This window comes from Ctenopharyngodon idella, chromosome 2 (genome assembly GCF_019924925.1).
Source record: "Ctenopharyngodon idella isolate HZGC_01 chromosome 2, HZGC01, whole genome shotgun sequence".
Lineage (NCBI taxonomy): Eukaryota > Metazoa > Chordata > Actinopteri > Cypriniformes > Xenocyprididae > Ctenopharyngodon > Ctenopharyngodon idella.
The window spans coordinates 2,988,049-3,009,307 of NC_067221.1; the positions used below are offsets into that span (position 1 = coordinate 2,988,049).

The 21,259-nt window shown below is 41.2% G+C and overlaps 1 protein-coding gene across 1 annotated transcript in view; it reads right to left on the reverse strand.

The window, feature by feature from the left end:
• Positions 1–21,259, reverse strand: part of LOC127522225 (uncharacterized) — an 884,749-nt gene that overhangs the window by 127,708 nt on the left and 735,782 nt on the right. The window contains exon 81 of the mRNA XM_051911962.1: positions 6,037–6,210. Coding sequence (XP_051767922.1) covers positions 6,037–6,210 — 174 coding nt within the window. The remainder of the gene's footprint in view (positions 1–6,036; positions 6,211–21,259) is intronic.

Here is a 21,259-nt window from a genome sequence, read left to right on the forward strand (position 1 = left end):
CCCATTTTCCTTATCATACTCCAAACTTCATTAATTTCAATATCTTCCCCAATATTGTTGCAAAATTCCCCCCAATAATTTCTCTCAGATGTCCGTATTACTCTCCTCACTATGGCCTGTGCTTTTTTATAATTAATAAAATCATTATGATTAAATGATCTTCTTACTCTCTTAAGTGCTTTATTCCTTTTACTAATTGTCTCACTACACTCCTCATTCCACCATGGGACGGCTTTCTTCCTGTTACCAGCCTTCTTCTTACCTATTACTTCTTTAGCAGTACTCTGAAGAACTTCACATATCTTATGATTAAAATCCTCTACATCTTCCATAGACTTAGTAAATTCAGACATTATGTTATGACATAACTCCTTAAATTTGTCCCAGTTGGCTGATTTAAATTTCCACCTTGGCATTCTTTCCACCACAATTTGTACTATATCTAAACCGATTGTACTGCTGATAGGGAAATGATCGCTACCAACTGTACTTTGATTTAATACTTTCCAATCACATTTTCCAGCTAAACTTTCAGAGACTAGAGTTAAGTCTAACATCGAATATTTTCCTTGTGACAAATCAACTTTTGTAAATCTTCCATCATTGATACACACTAATCTCACTAATGTCTCCATCAATCCACTGTAATCTGTGTTTGTACTCCCCCATAATGTGCTGTGTGCATTAAAATCACCACACCATACCACTTTATGACTTCCATTTCCTCCAATATTTTCTAGTTTATCTTTGCTTAACCTGTCACATGGATTATAAAAGTCAATTATTTTAATACTCTGTACACCTTCCCATATTTCCACCACAACCTCTTTCTCCCCATTTACCTCAACTGTTCTATACCCAATATCTTGTTTAATAAATGTTGCTACCCCACCACCATTTCCTTTATTTCTATCTCTTCTGACTGCAATGTATCCATGAATAAAGAAATTTAATTGAGGTTTAAGCCACATTTCTTGAGCACATATAATGTCAGGACTATTTTCTTGATTTGTTATAAATTTTTGGAATTTTTATCCATTGGCAATTAAACTTCTTGCATTCCATTGCAATATTTCCTTTCGTTTTCCTCTTCTTCGTGTGTTTTTCAGGAGGGTTTTGAACCAGCTGAATGAAACCTACTGTACTGGAGCGAGGATATTCTACCACATGTGTCTAAATCCTGTTTAAGACCATTTTAAGTGACATTTCAACAGTGCATTTGTTATATTCCCTGTTTCTGGACTTTAATCTAAGATCCTGAGGTATGTATTTGTTATGTACATTCAATCCTTTTGTTTTGTATTAGGACCAGACTGCTTATAGACACCAGACAGACAATGATTTATGCAACAGATTCTCTTTACTCATCTCACTTGCACAAAAATAAATGCAGCTAGCAATTGAAATTGAAATTTGTATTAATCAAGGTCCCAGACTTGTGTAGTTCACACTTTACTGAGGACAGAAGGTAGTCTGTATTAGAGACCCTGGGAAAGTATTGTTTTTTAAGAAATAATTTACTTGAGTACAAGAAGTACTGAAAAATAATTTGACTCAAGTAAGAATAAATAAGTAGTTTGCTGGAAAAACTATTCAAGTTACTACGTTACAAAGTACTTTAGTATTATTATTTTTCTATTTTCACCCAAAATGAGGTGATCTTAGCAAGATGGAGAGCTAATTTCTGTTTTTCATTTCTGTTTCATTCATACTGGAAGCTGGAGGCTCACAATGCTTAGAGAAACGCAGCCCAGCATGATTTCTTCTCCAACAATCCTAAAGATCGCTCATATGATTTTATGTTTAACATCTACAACTTCACCTTTATTTAAGAAGGAGAATCTCTCTGCATCTGCTCATGTAGCTTCAATAATACAACAGACAAGTGAACTTTTAAAACAAAAACAATTGTTCTGAACTTTATATGTATGATTTTATTTGCATGTGAATGTAAATGTGGTGAAATTATAATTGCTAAACAAAGTGCATTGGACGATCTAGACCAGAGCAAGTGAAAGACACACAAATGCTGTTAACTGGTAAAATGTTTAGTTGGTCTGACTAGAAGAGACTCCATCCACAGAACAAAGACAATATACTGTATATCTGTGCATTAACAACAGACACATAGATAACTTAATATAAAATAAAACAGAATAACAAAAATAAGCAAATATATTCTGTGCAGAAAATGTAAGAGAGATAATGTAAATGTTTGAAGTAACATGTAGACTTTATATCTTTTGACACATTTATGTGCTATACTTGACAATCACGTTTATGATTAGAAACATTTTAATCATTTTGGATGAGTTTAATCCAAACATTATTATATTTGTAGGCCTGATACTGAAGAGCCTGAAGATTTCTGCTGACAGACTCATCTGAGCTTCTTCCTCCTGTTCACCTTTAAATAAAACTAAACCATCATTTGTCTGAATACTAAAGCAACATTAATCATTCAATATCACATGTTTCTAACACACATGCTGCTTTATTTCATTGTAAAGTCTGAGTCTCTTCCATCTGTATGAAACACATTTACACATTAATCACACATTTATTTCTCCTCATAGACACAGTAGTGAGACTCTTCTGTGGATCACCTGATGATTACTGCTCCTCTCATGATGATTTCAGAGATTTAAACAATGATTTAAACAATCTACTAGAGGTGTTTGGCGATTGATCTTCATCTACTCTGTAAGGTGAAACAGAAGAGAAAACAATCAGTGTTCAAAGTGCAAATTAGTTACTATATTTCAATCACTGCTTTCTCAGTAAAAAGAAGATACATTAAATTCCTGTAATCAGATTAATTACTGACTTTACATGATCCTGCAGAGATATTTGTGTTTTAAATATAATACATTTAAACCATGAATCATGTTGATCTGTTTGTGTGTTTGTGTTGGTGTGACTCCTATTGAGTGACTGTAAAGAAGAAACTAATGAGTGTACGGCGTATGAATAAACCACAGGGAGCAAATACAAATGATATTCTGAATTAAAACACAATCCTTTAGTTAAAGCCGTTTGTCCTCTAGTTTAAACATGTTTGTAGGGCTCTTAGTAAATAACTGAAAGTAAAGTGAGTGTAAAGTAGTGTGACGTGTTGCTTGTCAAAGTAAAAACACACTAGAGACAGAGACATTTCTCATGTGAGGCTGGACGGCTGTGAGCTGAAGCTGAACGCACTGATTTTAGCAGGAGTGCAGCGTTTTCCTACAATCTGACCAAGTCTATTTTCAAACTGAAATGATTCACTACTGACACAGTTAATAAAGCAGGTGTTGTTGAATAAAGCTGTGACAGTGTGCTTTTGTTCTCTTTCCTCCTTTGTGTTGAACATTTTAATAACTTCACATTTTGTTCTCACACAAACACTTTGTTACAATGAAGCTTAATGATAATTTCCTTTCACGAAAATCTGAAAGGTTTGTTCACATATCAGAGGTAAATGAAGATCTCTTTAATATCACAGTGATGTTTCCTCACCTCAGGTCACAGTTTGAGTCTCGTAGCACGTCTCTGAGCCGCTGCTTTGAGTCTCCGATCTTATTTAATCTCAGATCAAGATCTTTTAAAAACTGCAGTGCTTTTGAGTTAGTCAAAGACTGAGTTAAAGAAGAAACATCTGTAATGTCACAGTCCCATAGACTAGAAAGACACAAACAGAGGAAGAGAGATTATCTTACAAACAAATCATTACTGTGAAGAACTTTGCACAAATATAATGTGAACTCAGACTCATTGTGAGATATTGAGTATAAAGTGTTTTAGTTTAAACTGTTGAAGTGATTTTAATCATTTTGATTCTTGTATGTGAAGAATGTTACTGACCTCAATCTCTCCAGTTTACAGTGTGAATCCTTCAGTACGTCACATAAGAGCTTCACTCCTGTGTTTCCTATTATATTCCAGCTCAGGTTCAGCTCTCTCAGGTGTGACGGGTTTGATTTCAGAGCTGAAGTCAGGATGACACACTGTTCCTCTGTAATACTGCATCCATACAGACTGAAGACAGAAAGAGAAAATGACTCAAATCCATGTTCAGTTCATGTGTGAGTTAAATGAATCATGAATAAATGTCATACAGTCACTAATAAACCAGCAAAAACATGGAAACTTAATGATATAAACAAACAAACCAAGACAGGAGCATTTGAGGATACTAGTTACAATCCAAGTCTGGATCCGTCCTCACTCCCAAAAATAAGTGAATTTATCACTCTAGATTAATATAAAATTGTGTTTTATCTCTCCTACATGTTACATGGTATTCTGGGTGGTTGCTAGAGTGTTGCTATGTGGTTGTTGGGGTATTCTGGGGGTTTGCTATGAGATAGATAGATAGATAGATAGATAGATAGATAGATTAAATGAGTTTGAATGAGTTTCAATGGATTAGAAATAGTTCACAGAATGTCAGTTTAATTGAGTCTAATGGGCTTCAGTGTGTTTAAATGTGAATTTTGTCAGTTGGAGTTTGAACAGTCGTGGCTCATCTGAACATTCCATCAGTGAAAGTCAATGGGATTTTTCCAAGTTTTAATAGTCATTTTTAGGAAAACCGTAAGTCCGATCAGTTAGAAAAGATAAAGCACACTAAGTCAGAACAGTCTGAAGGTTTGAGCCGAATTTGGTAGTTCTAGCTTTAAAGCTCTAGGAGGAGTTAAAGTCAGAAATGTTAGTCTCAGAAAAATAAGTTTAAACAGCATTTCAGTAAAGCTGGGCACACATTTAACGACTAGCTAAAACATCCTAAGACTGAGCTCAACACACAGCGATTGTTTCCTGCGACTGAAGCAGATTTAAATACTTACACACGGAATCTGAACACCGACTGTAATCGCCGACTGAACGCAACTGGCTCTGACTGGACGTGTTTGAGCGCGATCAGTCATAAGTATCAATTTACATTCATAATCGGCCGTACAATCGTTAAAGTCGGCATGAAATCAAAATTGACAACTCTTATTTTTTTATGGAATATTGTAGTATTTATTATCAATAATTTATCCGTGCACTTCATTATTTAAATTCATGTGCCCTCGTAATCTTTAATCAAAAACATTAACCTGCTCTCCCCCTCAAAACGACTCATCGTCTCTTCCTGTCACATGCTATAATGGCGGACACACACCGTCAGTCAGTCTCTCTCTCGCTGTTTAGTGCCGTTGATCGTCCTCGTCATCCTCAATAAAGAAGGTTCTTACAGTAATGTGAGGGTGCTCGCAGTGAGTCCGGTGGAGAGAAATTCCCAAACGGGCATTCAGATCTGCCTCCATTTTGTTAGCAACGACCCAACTTCCAACGATCCAATCAATTCCCGAAGTAAGAAATCAAGTACCGCCCTCTCATTTCAGATGCCGTTTCACTCAGAGATGTCACAGTAGAGAAGAAAAGACAATCGCAACTTCCGCTTCATGCCGACTTTAAGTTTGTCCCCGGCTTAAGTTGGCTTTTCCAAGCCCAAGCTTTACTCACCCTCAAGCCATCCTAGGTGTATATGACTTTCTTCTTTCTGATGAACATAATCAAAGAAATATTAATAAATATCCTGACGCATCTGAGCTTTATAATGGCAGTGAACAGGATCAATGAGTATGAGCTGAAGATCCACATCCATCCATAATAAACGTACTCCACACAGCTTACAGCTCGTTCAAAACAACCCGCAAATGCATTGCAAAAAAGCCCGACCAACCAGGTTGGATGGATGTGGATGGAGACACTTTCTTCAGCTCATACTCATTGATCCCGTTCACTGCCATTATAAAGCTCGGATGTGTCAGGATATTTATTAATATTTCTTTGATTATGTTCATCAGAAAGAAGAAAGTCACATTCACCTAGGATGGCTTGAGGGTGAGTAAAGCTTGGGCTAATTTTCATTTGAAAGTGAACTAATCCTTTAACTAAAACCATTTCTGAATCTTTCTTCAGATGGAGATGCAGCGCTACAAATGATGTGACTTGTGCCCTGTTGACTTAAAATGAATTAAACAGTAAATACAGTATAATTATACTAACTGTAGTTTCTCCAGCTTGAATTGTGGGTTCATCAGTAGATCACTGAGGTTTTTCACTCCAGAGTCTCCTAGTTTATTCCAGTTCAGGTTCAGCTCTCTCAGGTGTGACGGGTTTGATTTCAGAGCTGAAGTCAGGATGACACACTGTTTCTCTGTAATACTGCAATCAATCAGACTGAAGACAGAAAGATAAAATGACTCAAATCCATGTTCAGTTCATGTGTGAGTTAAATGAATCATGAATAAATGTCATACAGTCACTAATAAACCAGCAAAAACATGGAAACTTAATGATAGAAACGAACAAACCAAGACAGGAGCATTTGAGGATACTAGTTACAATCCAAGTCTGGATCCGTCCTCACTCCCAAAAATAAGTGAATTTATCACTTTTAATTGAATATATAGGATCAATTTAGAAACAATAGAAAAATTAACATTTAAATGGACTATTTTCATTATTATTAAGAAAATCTTACACATTCATAGATTAAGTCATTAGTGTGTAATTTACAATCTCTAAATACACATTTTGTTTAATAAAAGAAGATTTAGTGAAAAGTACCATTAGTCCAGTATAAATGTAACATTTCAGAATAATCTATTTGTGTAACAGTTTTGTTGTGTTTTATTATCATGGTGTTGCTGTCTGTGTGTGTTCCCTAGTTAGTGTTCTTGGTTGTTAATTAGTTCCTGCAGCTGTTCTGTTTTACCTTGATTACTCTGTCTGTGTATTTAAACTCTTAGTTCTGTCTGTTCATTGTTCTGTCGTTTATGTTGAAGTGGTTGTGTTTTATCTCTCCTACATGTTAGATTTGTGATTAAAGACAGTGTTATTGTATTCTCCATCGTCGTGAGCTTCTTTACAACCAGCCATTCGTGACAATTTGTTACACTGTTTTTAGTCTGTTCTCACTTCTGTCTTGTTTCACAGCAAAGATTTGTCAGATTCCAGCATATGAAACACTTTTATAGCCACAAAGTTTAAAATGCTTCAAAGTTTAATGCTCTTTTTACTGATACACATACAAACCCATTAACTAATACCATTTCTGAATCTTTCTTCAGATGGAGATGCAGCGCTACAAATGATGTGACTTGTGCCCTGTTGACTTAAAATAAATTAAACAGTAAATACAGTATAATGATACTAACTGTAGTTTCTCCAGCTTGAATTGTGGGTTCATCAGTAGATCACTGAGGTTTTTCACTCCAGAGTCTCCTAGTTTATTCCTGCTCAGGTCAGCTCTCTCAGGTGTGACGGGTTTGATTTCAGAGCTGAAGTCAGGATGACACACTGTTTCTCTGTAATTCTGCATCTACACAGACTGAAGACAGAAAGAGAAAAGACAATGACTCAGATCTATGATGATCAATTAACATGTTTATCTTCATCCAGCAGACTTTTGCTGACAAATAAACAGGGATATCCAGGTGCAGGTAACATAGAGAAAGACGACACATTGTTCATTTAAATATACTACGACATTGTAATACAAAGGTTGAAATCATCAATCTATTTATGTTAGTTTACACATTCATTTCATCTCATCTTTAAGGTTCATTCGTGTCAATGTCACTCTTGGTTTGATCACTGGGACAAATGTGTTTATGTCGGTTGTTTTCAGACACATTGTCGACTCACTAACACTTTACAATAATCTTTCATTTGTTCACATTAACTACATTAGTTAACATGAACCAATGATGGACAATACTAGTACAGCATTTAATAACCTTAATGTAAATTTTAACATTTACTAATACAGTTTTAAATAAAAAAGTTTTCTGTTAACATTAGTTAATCCACTGTGAACGAACATGAACAATGAATAATTGTATAAACGAACATTAACAGATTAAGGAATGAAAGTATTTCCTGAAGCAGAAGACAATCAAACAAGTTTTGGAAAAGGTTCATCTGCTTTAGTGCTGCACCGTGAGGCAGTGTCACGTCTGTTCTGGGTTTAGTTTAGTTTATGTTTTCATGTCTTTTATTTTGTATAATTCTCACAGTCTTGCTCCTCATGTGATCTTGTCATGTGCTCCCCCTGTTCATGTGTCATGTTCTGATTGGTTCCTTGTTTCATGTGACACGTTTTCATTGGTTCATTGTGTTCAGGTGTTTCTTGTTTGTTCATTAGTGTCTGTGTGTATATATAGCCCTCATGTTATCATTGTCTTTAGTCTGTCTTTGTTCCCTGTAACTGCTGTTGGTGAGGTTTATGTTCATGTTCCTTAGTAAAGTGTTTTTTTGTTATTTTAATTTTTGTTCACATTTATTTGAATAAAGTAGTGGTGGTGAGATGAAGCTTCATGAAGCTTTCCAGCCAGATGTGTTGAAAAGTGGTTCATTTCTCGAGGCTTTGAATGCACACAGAGACACATGATGATCAATGGAAATATGGTGCAGGAAGTTTAGTTTGACAGCACCAAAATGTGTGTTACATGGTTCATGATACATTAACATACACAAATAAATAAATAAATAATTAGCTCTGTGAAGTATTTATGTTCAGTGTTGTTTTATAATGTTTCATAATTTTGTAACTGGGCAATGCTGTTGTTGAACATACAAGAAAAAACAAAGTTTTTTGAACCGGATAAAAAAGTGAAAGTGATTAAGGTGGACTGGACAGAGAGAAGTGGAAGTGCTTGTGTAACACGAGAGGGAAAAAACACATTGTTCCGCCAAAAATGAACCCCTTCTCGAAGCACTTCACTCAAACGAGGCTTCGAACGTCACCGGTGACGTCATTTCACTAAAACAATACAAGCCTCGATACGGAGCTCCGGCGGGAAGAACCTGATGTTCTCGACACAAGCTTCGAAGCCTCGATATCAGGAGTAACATCACTAGAATAAAGCTGCACTTGTGTTCAGACAACTTGCCTTCGGTGGATCTTATTACAGGCAGATTCTGATCACAGATTTCTAAAATGCACTTGTTCAAAAGTTACAGTAAATGCTGCACCAAAATTAGACATTTTACATTTTGTGAAATACAAACATTAAATTGAAAGCAGTTATGAACAGTTCTGATGTCACAAAAAAACGTCTCGGTTACGTATATAACCCTCGTTCCCTGAAGGAGGGAACGGAGACGTACGTCAGTAGTGACCAACGAATTGGGATATCGCTAGAGAGCCCTATGAGCTTCGAGTGAACTACAACAGGCCAATGAAGTTGGCGTGCGATATTTGCATAATGCGCACCGCCCCTGCCAGGTGGTATAAATAGGGGAGCAGATGCAATCGCACTCTGTCTTTCGCTGAGGAGACAACCTAGTCTGCACTACAGCGAGGGTACAGCAACTGTGGCGACGGGACGTACGTCTCCGTTCCCTCCTTCAGGGAACGAGGGTTACATATGTAACCGAGACGTTCCCTTTCAGTCGGTCACGTTCGACGTACGTCAGTAGTGACCGACGAATTGGGATCCCAAATAAAGCACCACAGTATGAACCCCTTCCAGTGCCCAGCGCAAGCTCTAGCCACCCGGCGCACCAGTGGGACGGGGAAGAGGGCGAGCTTACGCCGAGAGAGTCTACTGCTGTTCCGATATACCCACTAAGTAAACTAGACTACACTGGGGAAGCGAACCCGTAGGGGACGCTGCGGAGACCACTACCCACCCGTAGGGGAGGAATTTACGTGGAGAGTACACATATGGACTGGCCGTGGGCAGTACGCATATGTAGTCCCTGGGATGGCTCCACCTGAGTAGGGGGAGACTCATCTGACAGGTGACAGCAGAGCTGGCTCTGCTAGGGAAAGACACGGGCTCGCCGTAGGGAGTTGACCGTGGACAAATACACACATGGGACCACTCACGTGGAGGGGTCACGACATGTGGAACCCAGCCAAACGTCAACGTCGGAGACGGAAGTTTGGCCTGGCATCAGACACTCCGCAATGTCTGAGCCGAAGGGGGAGGCGGAGGAACTCGACAGGGTTCGCCAAGCGGGGAACTCGACTGGAGTAAAAAGGATGCACGTATCCGGCCCAGGGGGCGGGAGTGGCATTGCAAGCCGACACTAGAACGGGCTCTTCGCGTCTACCGGCTGGTGGAAGCGAGTACACGAGAAGATACCCGTTCTACACGAAGGCTATAAAATCTAGCGAACGTGTTAGGTGTCGCCCAGCCCGCAGCTCTACAGATATCTGTCAGCGAGGCGCCATGCGCCAGCGCCCAGGAAGAGGCCACTCCTCTGGTGTAGTGGGCTCTCAACCTGAGCGGGCAAGGCACGTCCTGGGACTCATAGGCCAGGGCGATGGCGTCCACTATCCAGTGGGCCATCCTCTGCTTGGAGACAGCCTTTCCCTTCTGCTGGCCTCCGTAACAGACAAAGAGCTGATCTGAGGTCCTAAAGCTTCGCGTTCTGTCCACGTACAGGCGCAGAGCGCGGACGGGACAGAGCAAAGCTAGGGCTGGGTCTGCCTCCTCCGAAGGCAGCGCTTGCAGGTTCACTACCTGATCTCGAAAGGGAGTGGTAGGAACCTTGGGCACAATCCAGGCCGGGGTCTCAGGATAACGTGAGAGTCACCGGGCCCGAATTCCAGGCACGATTCGTCAACCGAAAATGCGTGCAGTTCCCCTACCCTCTTGAGTGAGGCCAATGCAACCAGGAGGACGGTCTCTAGGGACAGTACTTTTAACTCAGCTGATTGCAAAGGCTCGAAGGGACGACCCCGGAGAGATGTAAGAACCAGGGTCAGATCCCAAGAGGGTACAGAGGGGGGCCGGGGAGGATTTAGTCTCCTCGCCCCCCTCAAGAACCAGATGATCAGATCGTGCTTCCCTAGCGATTTACCATCAACTGCATAGTGATGTGCGGCGATAGCGGCAACATACACCTTGAGGGTGGAGGGAGACAGCCTTCGCTCCAGGCCCTCTTGCAGAAGGAAAGCACGGTTCTGACCGAACATGATCGGGGGTCCTCTTGGTGAGAGGAGCACCATTCGACGAACAGGTTCCACTTCGGCGCATAGAGGTTCCTCGTAGAAGGAGCTCTAGCGGAAGTGATAGTGTCTGCGACCGCTTGCGGGAGATCACTCAGAACCTCCGCGTCCCGTCCAGGGACCACACACATGGAGTTTCCACAGGTCGGGATGCGGGTGCCAGAGGGTGCCCCGTCTCTGAGTCAGGAGGTCCTTCCTCAGAGGAATGGGCCAGGGAGGTGCTGTCGCGAGGAGCGTGAGGTCCGAGAACCAGGTCCGAGTGGGCCAGTATGGAGCCACTAACAAGACCTGCTCCTTGTCCTCCCTGACTTTGCACAGGAGCTGTGCGAGAAGGCTCACTGGGGGAAACGCATATTTGCGTAGGCCCCGGGGCCAGCTGATTGCCAGGGCATCCGTGCCGAGCGTGCCGCCGGTCAGGGAATAGAACAACTGGCAGTGGGCAGTCTCCGGGGAGGCGAACAGATCTATCTGTGCCTCGCCGAAGCGCTGCCAGATCAGCTGGACCACCTGGGGATGGAGTCGCCATTCGCCCGGAAGCGGAGGCTGCCGTGAGAGCTCGTCGGCTGCACGGTTGAGCACGCCTAGGACGTGAATGGCACGAAGCGACCTCAGATGCTTCTGACTCCATAGCAAGAGATGGCGGGCGAGTTGCGACATACGGCGGGAGCGTAGACCACCCTGATGGTTGATGTACGGAACGGCCGCAGTGCTGTCCGAGCGGACCAGTACGTGCTTGTCTGTCAACAGCTCCTGGAAGCGGTCCAGTGCAAGACGTACTGCTAGCAACTCGAGGCAATTGATATGCCAATGCAGTTGGGGCCCCGTCCACAGTGTTGAAGCGGCCTCATATGAAGCAATCCGAGCGGCATGACTGCGGCTGCGGATGCCATATGCCCCAGGAGCCTCTGAAAGAGCGTACTCAGGCAGGTCAACACTGACTGGACGCGCTCCTCGGAGAGGCGCGCGGTCCAGGCGACCGAATCCAGTTCCCTACTGAGATAAGAGATCCTCTGCCCGGGGGAGAGTTTGCTCTTGTCCCAGTTGACCCGAGGACCCAACCGACTGAGGTGAGCTAACACCATGTCCCTGTGTTCGCACAACTGCTCCCGCGAGCTGGCCAGGGTTTTTTTTTTTTTTTATGAGCCAGTCGTCGAGGTAGTTGAGATGCAAACGCCCTGTTCCTTGAGCGGAACAATGGCCGCCTCCGCAACCTTCGTAAAGACGCGGGGCGACAGGGCCAGCCTGAAGGGTAGGACTTTGTACTGATATGCCCGACCCTCGAACGCAAACCGTAGAAGGGGTCTGTGACGAGGCAGAATCGAGACATGAAAGTACGCGTCCTTCAGGTCGATCGCTGCAAACCAATCCTGGGGACAGATGCATTTGAAAATGCACTTCTGCGTAAGCATCTTGAACGGCAGCCTGAGAAGGGACCGATTCAGGACACGCAGATCCAGGATTGGCCATAGCCCACCGCCCTTCTTGGGTACAATGAAGTAGGGGCTGGAGAACCCTGACTCCAAATCGGCTGGAGGGATCGGCTCGACTGCATCCTTCGCCAGGAGGACAGCAATTTCCGCCCAGAGAACAGGTGCACTGTCCAGGGACACACGAGTGTAATGGACACCCCAGAACACCGGGGGACGCCGGGCGAACTGAATCGCATAGCCGAGTCTGATGGTACAAATGAGCCAGCGGGATGGGCTGGAAAGCGCTAGCCAGGCTTCCAGACACCGAACCAGCGGGACAAAATGCACCACAGATGTACCGGGCGTGGGGCAGCGAGGTAGAGTGCTGGGACCCGACTCCGACGGCATAGCGGCCCGTAGTGTGGTCAGACTCTGCAAGGTGGCAGTGTGAATGGGAGACGGCACATGGGAGGCGGCCTCGACCAACGCACTGGGACCTGCTGGCGAAGTGAGAGGGGGCTGAGAGTGGCGAGGTGGGGCCTCGCGCACTGCCAGCCGCGCCCTCTTGGGACCTGGAGGGTTAGAAAACAGTTCTACTCCGTGGGCACCGCTGGTCTCCGGAGAGCCAGCGGCGGAACAAACCAAAATTCTCCACCCGGCCCTCCTCCGGGGAGAAAGCGATGCAGGCATCGTCTCCCGAAGAACTGTTTACCTCAGCTCCAGGTCACCCGTTTCTCCAGGACCGCTTCTCGCTAGCCAAGTGGCTTGGCTGCGGGCTGAGCGGGCTGGATTTTAGGCCAGCTTGTGAGATGAGAGCATCGAGAAAGCGTACTTAGACGATGACACACCTCTGCAAGGCTAGCCAGGGGTGTTTCCGGACCACCATGGTAGACATTGTCTGGCCAGGGGCCTGCGCTATGACTTGCATCATGCGTAGCTCAACCCTGACTCAGAACTACCCATATGCAATGAGTGCTTTGGCCTTCCACAGACTTGCCGGGGGCCAAGACCCATGCAGGGCAGAGGTGGTGTGCCCGTAGCACTGCCACCCCACCACAGAGGGTAGTGAGAGAGAAAAAACTTTTAATGCAGATTATGACCCTTGTGGCACCAAAAAAGGCTTCCAAACTCATGCACGTCTGGGCTAAGATAGGGGGCGGGGCAAGGCGAGTACGCATCACACCACGCCCCCAGGGGCCCGGGAAAGCATGGTCGTTAACTCTGAATCTGATTCAGCATGAGCACATCACAACCGTAGGACGCTCAGCCTCATCTTCATGTCCAGAGCCCAACAACCTTCTCTCCAATGTAGCAGTCGACATCTGATCCTCTGCTGGAGCCCTGACTAAGATGCTAGGTCCCCCATGAGAAGGACCAGCAATCCACCCAGAAGCTACCAGCCATGTGAGAGAGTGAACGTGGTCGTCTAACTGAACGACACACGGCGCTGAGCGCCGACGTGGCCATGTTTTTACCAAACATAAACCACCCACGAACACAGTCATAACATGTTTGCGATGCATTAGAGGAGTGGGGGGCCCACGGAGATTGGCTCGGCAGGTATTGCCCCACTGTGATCCTCTGGTCACCCTGGCTTATTCACCAAAAGTAGTACTTTTCTGATTCAGAAAGAGAAACTAGATCAGGGAATAGGTGAGGGGACTCCACCTCATTTGAGGCACTCGAGTCTCGACCACATCTAGAGCGCCGAACAACGCGCTGGGTTGCCATGGCAACGCGCGCTGTCAGCCGGCAGCTCGACGGCACACGGCGCGCTGAGTGCTCAAGCCCTTACGAGAAAGGCAAGACGAACAACGCGCCGACGTGGGCATGCTCTCTTTTTTTTTACAAGAGAATATGAACCACCCACAAACACAGTCTCAGCATGCTAAGCAGACATGAGAGAAAGTGATTGTGGCCGTCAGTGAGGATAGGAAACGACCGCCTCCAGAAACGCACAGACAGAATGACGTCTTGAAAAAGACGCAGTGTCTGTCTGTGAAGCTCTTTTAGAAGCTCTTGTTCTTTGTGCCGAAGCACACAGGGAACAGCCGCGATGTGACTGCAGGTACACTTTTCACTCCCTGAGTCACACACACAGAGGAACCGGCCCAAATCGCAAACCAATGGGGCAAATAATGCTGTAAAAACAGCAGTTGAGAGCTGTATAACAGCTCGAGAAGCTCACTCTGGGAAAGCTCGCGGCCTCGCTGTAAGGTGCCATAAAGCCAGCACTGTAGAACAAAAGCTCTTCAAAGGCTTGCGAAGTCACTCTCAGACTAACAGCAGGAACACACAGGTTGGCTCCGAAGCGAAAGACAGAGTGCGATTGCATCTGCTCCCCTATTTATACCACCTGGCAGGGGCGGTGCACATTATGCAAATATCGCACGCCAACTTCATTGGCCTGTTGTAGTTCACTCGAAGCTGATAGGGCTCTCTAGCGATATCCCAATTCGTCGGTCACTACTGACGTACGTCGAACGTGACCGAATGAAAGGGAACTTTGTTACACACCAGCAATCAGTAAACATGATCACATTCAGCAGTCATGTTCAAAAAGAGCATCAATATATACACACTTATATTTAATTTACACAGAATTAACCTGTGAAAGTTAGGAAAGACATCTCTGTGTTTATAGAGCAGCTGTTTTTTCAATCTATCACTTATTTGAAGAGTTTTCTAAGCTCTGGAAGAAAACCATTGATCTCCCTCTACAGTAACTGAAATAATTAAATTATTAATTAAATATTTAAAGCTTGATGTCACATTTAAATTGTGTGTTTTTAATTTCCTGTTTAATTGTATTTCTTTACATTGTTGTGGCTGAGCAAAAACTGCTCTGACTCAAATACGTGAGGAAATATTATTATCAGCTTCAGTAACATTACATTTAAAAGTAATGTAATATTATAAATAAATGAACAATACTCACATCAGTGTTTTGAGTCGACAGTGTTTATCCTGCAGTAGAGCAGCGATCTGATTCACTCGTGTGTCTCCTAGTTCATGTTCACTCAGATTCAGCTCTCTCAGGAGTAACGGGTTTTTACCCACAACTCTCTCCACATACTGACAGGCTTCATCTGCAGCAGCACTCAAAAACCTGCAGAAGAGTCAGTTCAGTTCTCAACTAAATGTCTGTTGCATTACAAACATGATTGATAAGATAAAAAACTTAATTATTGTTCTGAAGACAAGCTCTAGTTAGTTATTTAGATTTAACACTTTTTTTGAACATTTAAATACACAAATAAATATATAAATACTTAAAAACAAAGTCTGATAGTCAGAGATATTTAAAAAAGAAACTCGGGCGACACTCAGTCCTAAAGCAAACTCATAAGAACAGAAACGTCCCACAGAGCAGAAGGGCAAAAGCTCACTAGATCATGATTTTCAGTATGAATACAGAGTGTGAAATTAAGGCCTCAAGATCTTTCTGGCTTTTAAGCAGGAGGAGTGAGAAACATCAGCAGAGAAAACTGGCTTGTGAAACTGCATGTTTGTGAACATCTGGAGACTCATAGACCTGCTGTAGAGATACAGTGAATCTGGGCTTGATGGAAAACAATTGTGTTCAGAAAATATTTTGACTGAAAGATTATCTAGAGTTTTTAATGAGAAGTGTGCACAAAAACCAAATTGTGCATGTTAATTGTCAAGGTATACCATACTCCAGAACAGCACATATACTGACCCATAATGTCTATTTGACCTGTAGCTTGAACCACAACTAAACTGTGTTGACGGTTATCATCATCATGTCAGAACCTGCAGCATCTGATCTGATCTTGATCATTTTGATGCAACAAATTGTCCAGCTTATTGTATAACTAAAATAATATATTTGTTATGACTATTTAGCCTCCATATTTTGTTAGCTTGCATATTTTGTTAATAATGTTAATTATTTCATCCCGTCTCACCTCAGTGTCTTCAGTTGACAGTTTGGATCCTGTAGTAAATCACTGAGCTCCTTCACTCCTGATTGTCCAGGATCATTTCCTGTGAGATCCAGCTCTATCAGGTGTGAAGGGTTTGATCTCAGAGCTGAAGCCAGAGCTTTATAACCTTCTTCTGTTACACTGCAGTTAGAGAGTCTAGAACAGGAATGAAAACATTCAGCAGATTAATCAGTTAAACCTTATTTTATATCATAATTATTTTATATATAGTTTATTTTATATCAAGCACCTATCAAATTCACATCCCAGCATATGGAGCGTCATGAAAGACCTCCTACAGTTCTTAACATTTTAACCCTCCTATTGCATCTGCATCCATTTTAACCCGAAAGAGGTTAGAATCATTTGTACATTAATTTTGGAAATATATTAAAACCAGCTGCAGCTTTCTTATCCCTAATATTAACAATCTTTCCACACTTGTTACGGGTGATGGTTGCAGCAGAGACGAGGCTTCAACGGACTTCAGCAAAATGGTATTTTAATCAACGAAGGAGCAGAGATACAACCAATACACATCAAACTAACAATAGAACAGACAAGGAGTGAAGGGAGTGAGTCCATTATAAAGGGAGTGCAGATGTTCAAGTCCAGGTGCAGGTGATGAGTGATGATGGGGAGATGACGAGGAACTGAGTGCAGGTGATGACACAAGGAGGATGATGGGAAATGGAGTCCGGGAATGAAGGGAACTGTGACAACACTAGTTTTGGTTTTCATTTTTTATGAATCATTACTTGAGTAAAAACATTATAATATAGAGAGAATATTGTAAAAAAAAAAAAATTTTGCAATTGAGTGAAAAAAAAGGATCATATGGATCGTAATTGTCAGAATATATACAATATATTATAGATATAAGCTTGCAATTCTGAGAAAAAAAAGTTAGAATTGAGAGATATAAATGAGCACTTCTGAGAAAAAAAAATCTGAATTGCCATTTACAGTATATATCACAATTCTGACTTTATAAGACACAATTGTGGCTTTATAATCACGCAATTCTGACTTTTTAACTCTCAATTGTGAATTTAGGGTAGAGTGGGGAAAACGCCCCCTTGGGGGACAGCTAACTCTACACAATATGCATAATATTCTTATTAATAAGTAGGGGTGGGCGATATGGCAAAAATATCACGCTTCATGATTTGATCACAAATCTTTTTCATGTTGTTTTTACTATTTTGCCAGTGACTGAGCAGTCAAACTAATTTCCCTATATATTAAAAAGGTAACAAAATACACAAGAAAAAAGAATGACAGACTTTCAGCCTAAAGTGGATAAAGATAAAAATACTAATTTATAGGTTTCTTGTTAAAGCTACTGTGTTAAATAAATCGGGGGGGGGGGGGGGGAAAGGAATTTCTGTCATTAATTATTCACCCTCATGTCGTTCTACACCTGTAAGACCTTCGTTCATCTTCAGAACACAAATTAAGATATTTTTGATACAATCTGATGGCTCAGTGAGGCCTGCATTGACAGCAAGATAATTTACACTTTCAAACGCCCAGAAAGGTAAAGACATATTTAAAAAAGTTCATGTGACTACAGTGGGTCAACCTTAATGTTATGAAGCAATGAGAATACTTTTTGTGCGCCAAAAAAAAACAAAATAACCACTATTTATTTTAGGCGAACCCGGTCAGTGTTTTATAATGCACCCAATTCACATTTTATTTTAGTTTTCTAATTATTTGAAGAGTTTTCTAAGCTCTGGAAGTAAACCATTGTTCTCCTTTTACAGTAACTAAAATAATTATTGACCCATGATCAAACTGACTTAGTCAAATATTTAAAGCTTGATGTCACGTTTTAATTGTGGGTTTTTAATTTCCTGTTCAATTGTATTTCTTTACATTGATGTGGCTGAGAAAAAAACTGCTCTGACTCAAATAACTGAGGAAAAATTATAATCAGCTACAGTAAAATTACAATTAAAAGTAATGTAATATTTTAAATAAATGGCAGTGTTTATCCTGCAGTAGAGCAGCGATCTGATTCACTCGTGTGTCTCCTAGTTCATGTTCACTCAGATTCAGCTCTCTCAGGAGTAACGGGTTTTTACCCACAACTCTCTCCACATACTGACAGGCTTCATCTGCAGCAGCACTCAAAAACCTGCAGAAGAGTCAATTCAGTTCTCAACTAAATGTCTGTTGCATTACAAACATGATAAGATAAAAACTTTATTATTGTTCTGAAGACAAGCTCCAGTTAGTTATTTAGATTTAACACTTTTCTTTGAACATTTAAATATACAAATAAATATATAAATACTTAAAAACAAAGTCTGATAGTCAGAGATATTTAAACAAGAAACTCGAGCGACACTCAGTCCTAAAGCAAACTCATAAGAACAGAAACGTCCCACAGAGCAGAAGAGCAAAAGCTCACTAGATCATGATTTTCAGTATGAATACAGAGTGTGAAATTAAGGCCTCAAGATCTTTCTGGCTTTTAAGCAGGAGTCTCATAAGCCTCATTCAGACTGTCAGTCCAAATACGATTTTTGCGCATATCCGATTGAAATATGATCAGATTTAGCAAGTCTGAATAGGAATGCACTGTATACCGGTACTGTGAAAATACCATGAAAATATCATGATTTTGCTCATTTCGGTATATGCTGCTGTTCTGAAGTTCACCGCTAGGTGGCAGTGTGCTACACAAACTGACGCGAAACCGGCAAATGTGACAACATAGAGGAACAAAATGGATAAAGCAGTTGATTCTCACTCAACACGCCCAAAACTAATTAATAACAAAGAGCACAGAACCCAAGAGGCGAAACTCTGATCCTTTTTGGGTAACAGCCACTAGATGGCGCTCCGGTAGCGCGGCCGCCATTATGGGGTGAAAATGCCAACTGGACCATTGAATCCTTCACATCTTACACACCCAAAATCGGCGAATTTCACAACCAAATCAGAAGCACAATAGAACATTTTTTAAATTAAGTCATCAGTAAATTTTATGGCTCCTACAGTAAATGTTGTTTATTGTCTTATATATGTTTTATTTTACCAGTTGTGGAATCCAACCATTCAACCATCTGAGGTAACGCAGTTAGCCTACTTTATTGAGCATTTCCATTTTATGAAACTTTACACATTTATTAATAGTAAATTAATAATGAATGAATTTAAGATCATCATGTTTGCAGCGAACAATATATTTCAGACCTAGTGGAGTAATAGTAATAATCACTCCACTAGGTCTGAATTGAATATTGCATGTTTTAATGGATCACGCTACAAACATAACAATCTTATAACACATGATGCATTGCTGTGTCCATTATCCCATAATTCCCACTTTTGGACACTTTTGCTTTAACATACAACACTGCAAAAACAAGCTGTTATTTTCTGTTATATATTTATTGTCCAACATTCCCATTTTTTCTGATGCATGTCCTTAATTTAATTTCATATGTTGGTATTAATTCAGTGTTTATAATGCTAATACTTGAACTTCAAAGAATTTTAACCCAAACTGACTGCGTTTCTAGAGAGCAAAGGTTTTGTGAAAAAAGTGGAAGACTTAAACACAAAGTCTGTAAAATAAACTGTTAAAAGGATTTGATGATCACTAGTGATAGTATTTTATTCTGTTGTCATCATTCAGGTTGGATTTTAGCTTTAATGTACTTTGTTTTTGTTTTTTTTAACAAAGCAGCTGATATTGCCATAGAAGCTAGTGGACCGACTCGACCGACTTTCAAGTCAAAATGGCGGAAACGCAGAGCTGCTGCTGGGCGCTGGTGTTCCAATGGAACGTTCTATTGAGTTTCGCTTCTTGTTAGTGTTTATTCTTTGTTAATAATGACAGCAGTAGACGTATAATTTGGAATTGCTTTGCTTATAAAAATGATGAAGACCCATCAAACCTACACACACGTACATAAGATCATATCGGTTTAGATAACATGAAAGCTCCAGCGTGCGTTTGAACCAATGATGTTTATCTCCTAATATTTGCACTTAAGTTTAGCTAGTTCTTACAGAAGTATTCAGGTACAGAAATGCTAGTTACAGAAATTTAATAAAGTAATCAAATGTAAAATAACACTGAATAGTCACTGTTAATACATTAAATACCGTTTAAGGTAAAACAACTCAATTTGGAAGGCGCGAGCTCTATACAGGCGGCTTGTGTGTGCGTTGTTTGTTGGTATAAGCGCAAAGAAACCATCTCTCACAGAGCTCCCAAGTACGTTACTACTGAATGATAAAATCGCTTGGATGTTCAAAATGGGTTTAAAAAAACGTGGGCAAGTGATTTCCATCAGTTGTCCGAAACCCGCACGAGAATGTTGTATCGCAGGGCGCATATGTACTTAAAGTGCTCTATTTTCGCACACTAATTTTGTACTTAATATACTAAAGATTCTTCTTTAGTACTTCTTAAGATAATCTTAAGAACATCTAAGTGTACTCAACTGTGCTATTTTGAAACACCATGAAATATGAACTAAAATGTGCTTTTAATATACTATCTCTGTATTTTAAAAATGTATTTAGTTAACACTTGTAGTAGACTATGGGTTCAAGTGTGCTATAAGTGGTAACCAATTACTGATTTGATGTGATAATCTGTGTTGATTAATTTACTAATAAACATTTGCGGTAATTTCCCTCTTTGTAAACGCACAACCTGCGAGAATGAGAATAATTATGCGCAATACCCGCACCAAAATTTAGACCCTGTATGGTATCGATTTAATACCGATATACCGGTATTAGATTGTGGTACCGTACCGAAGCCAAAATTGTGGTATTGACCCATCCTGAATGGCCAAAAATCACATGAAATGCGATTTTTACAAATCCATTGCTAATTACATCATCAATGTTGTATTTAAAATACTTTTCTAATT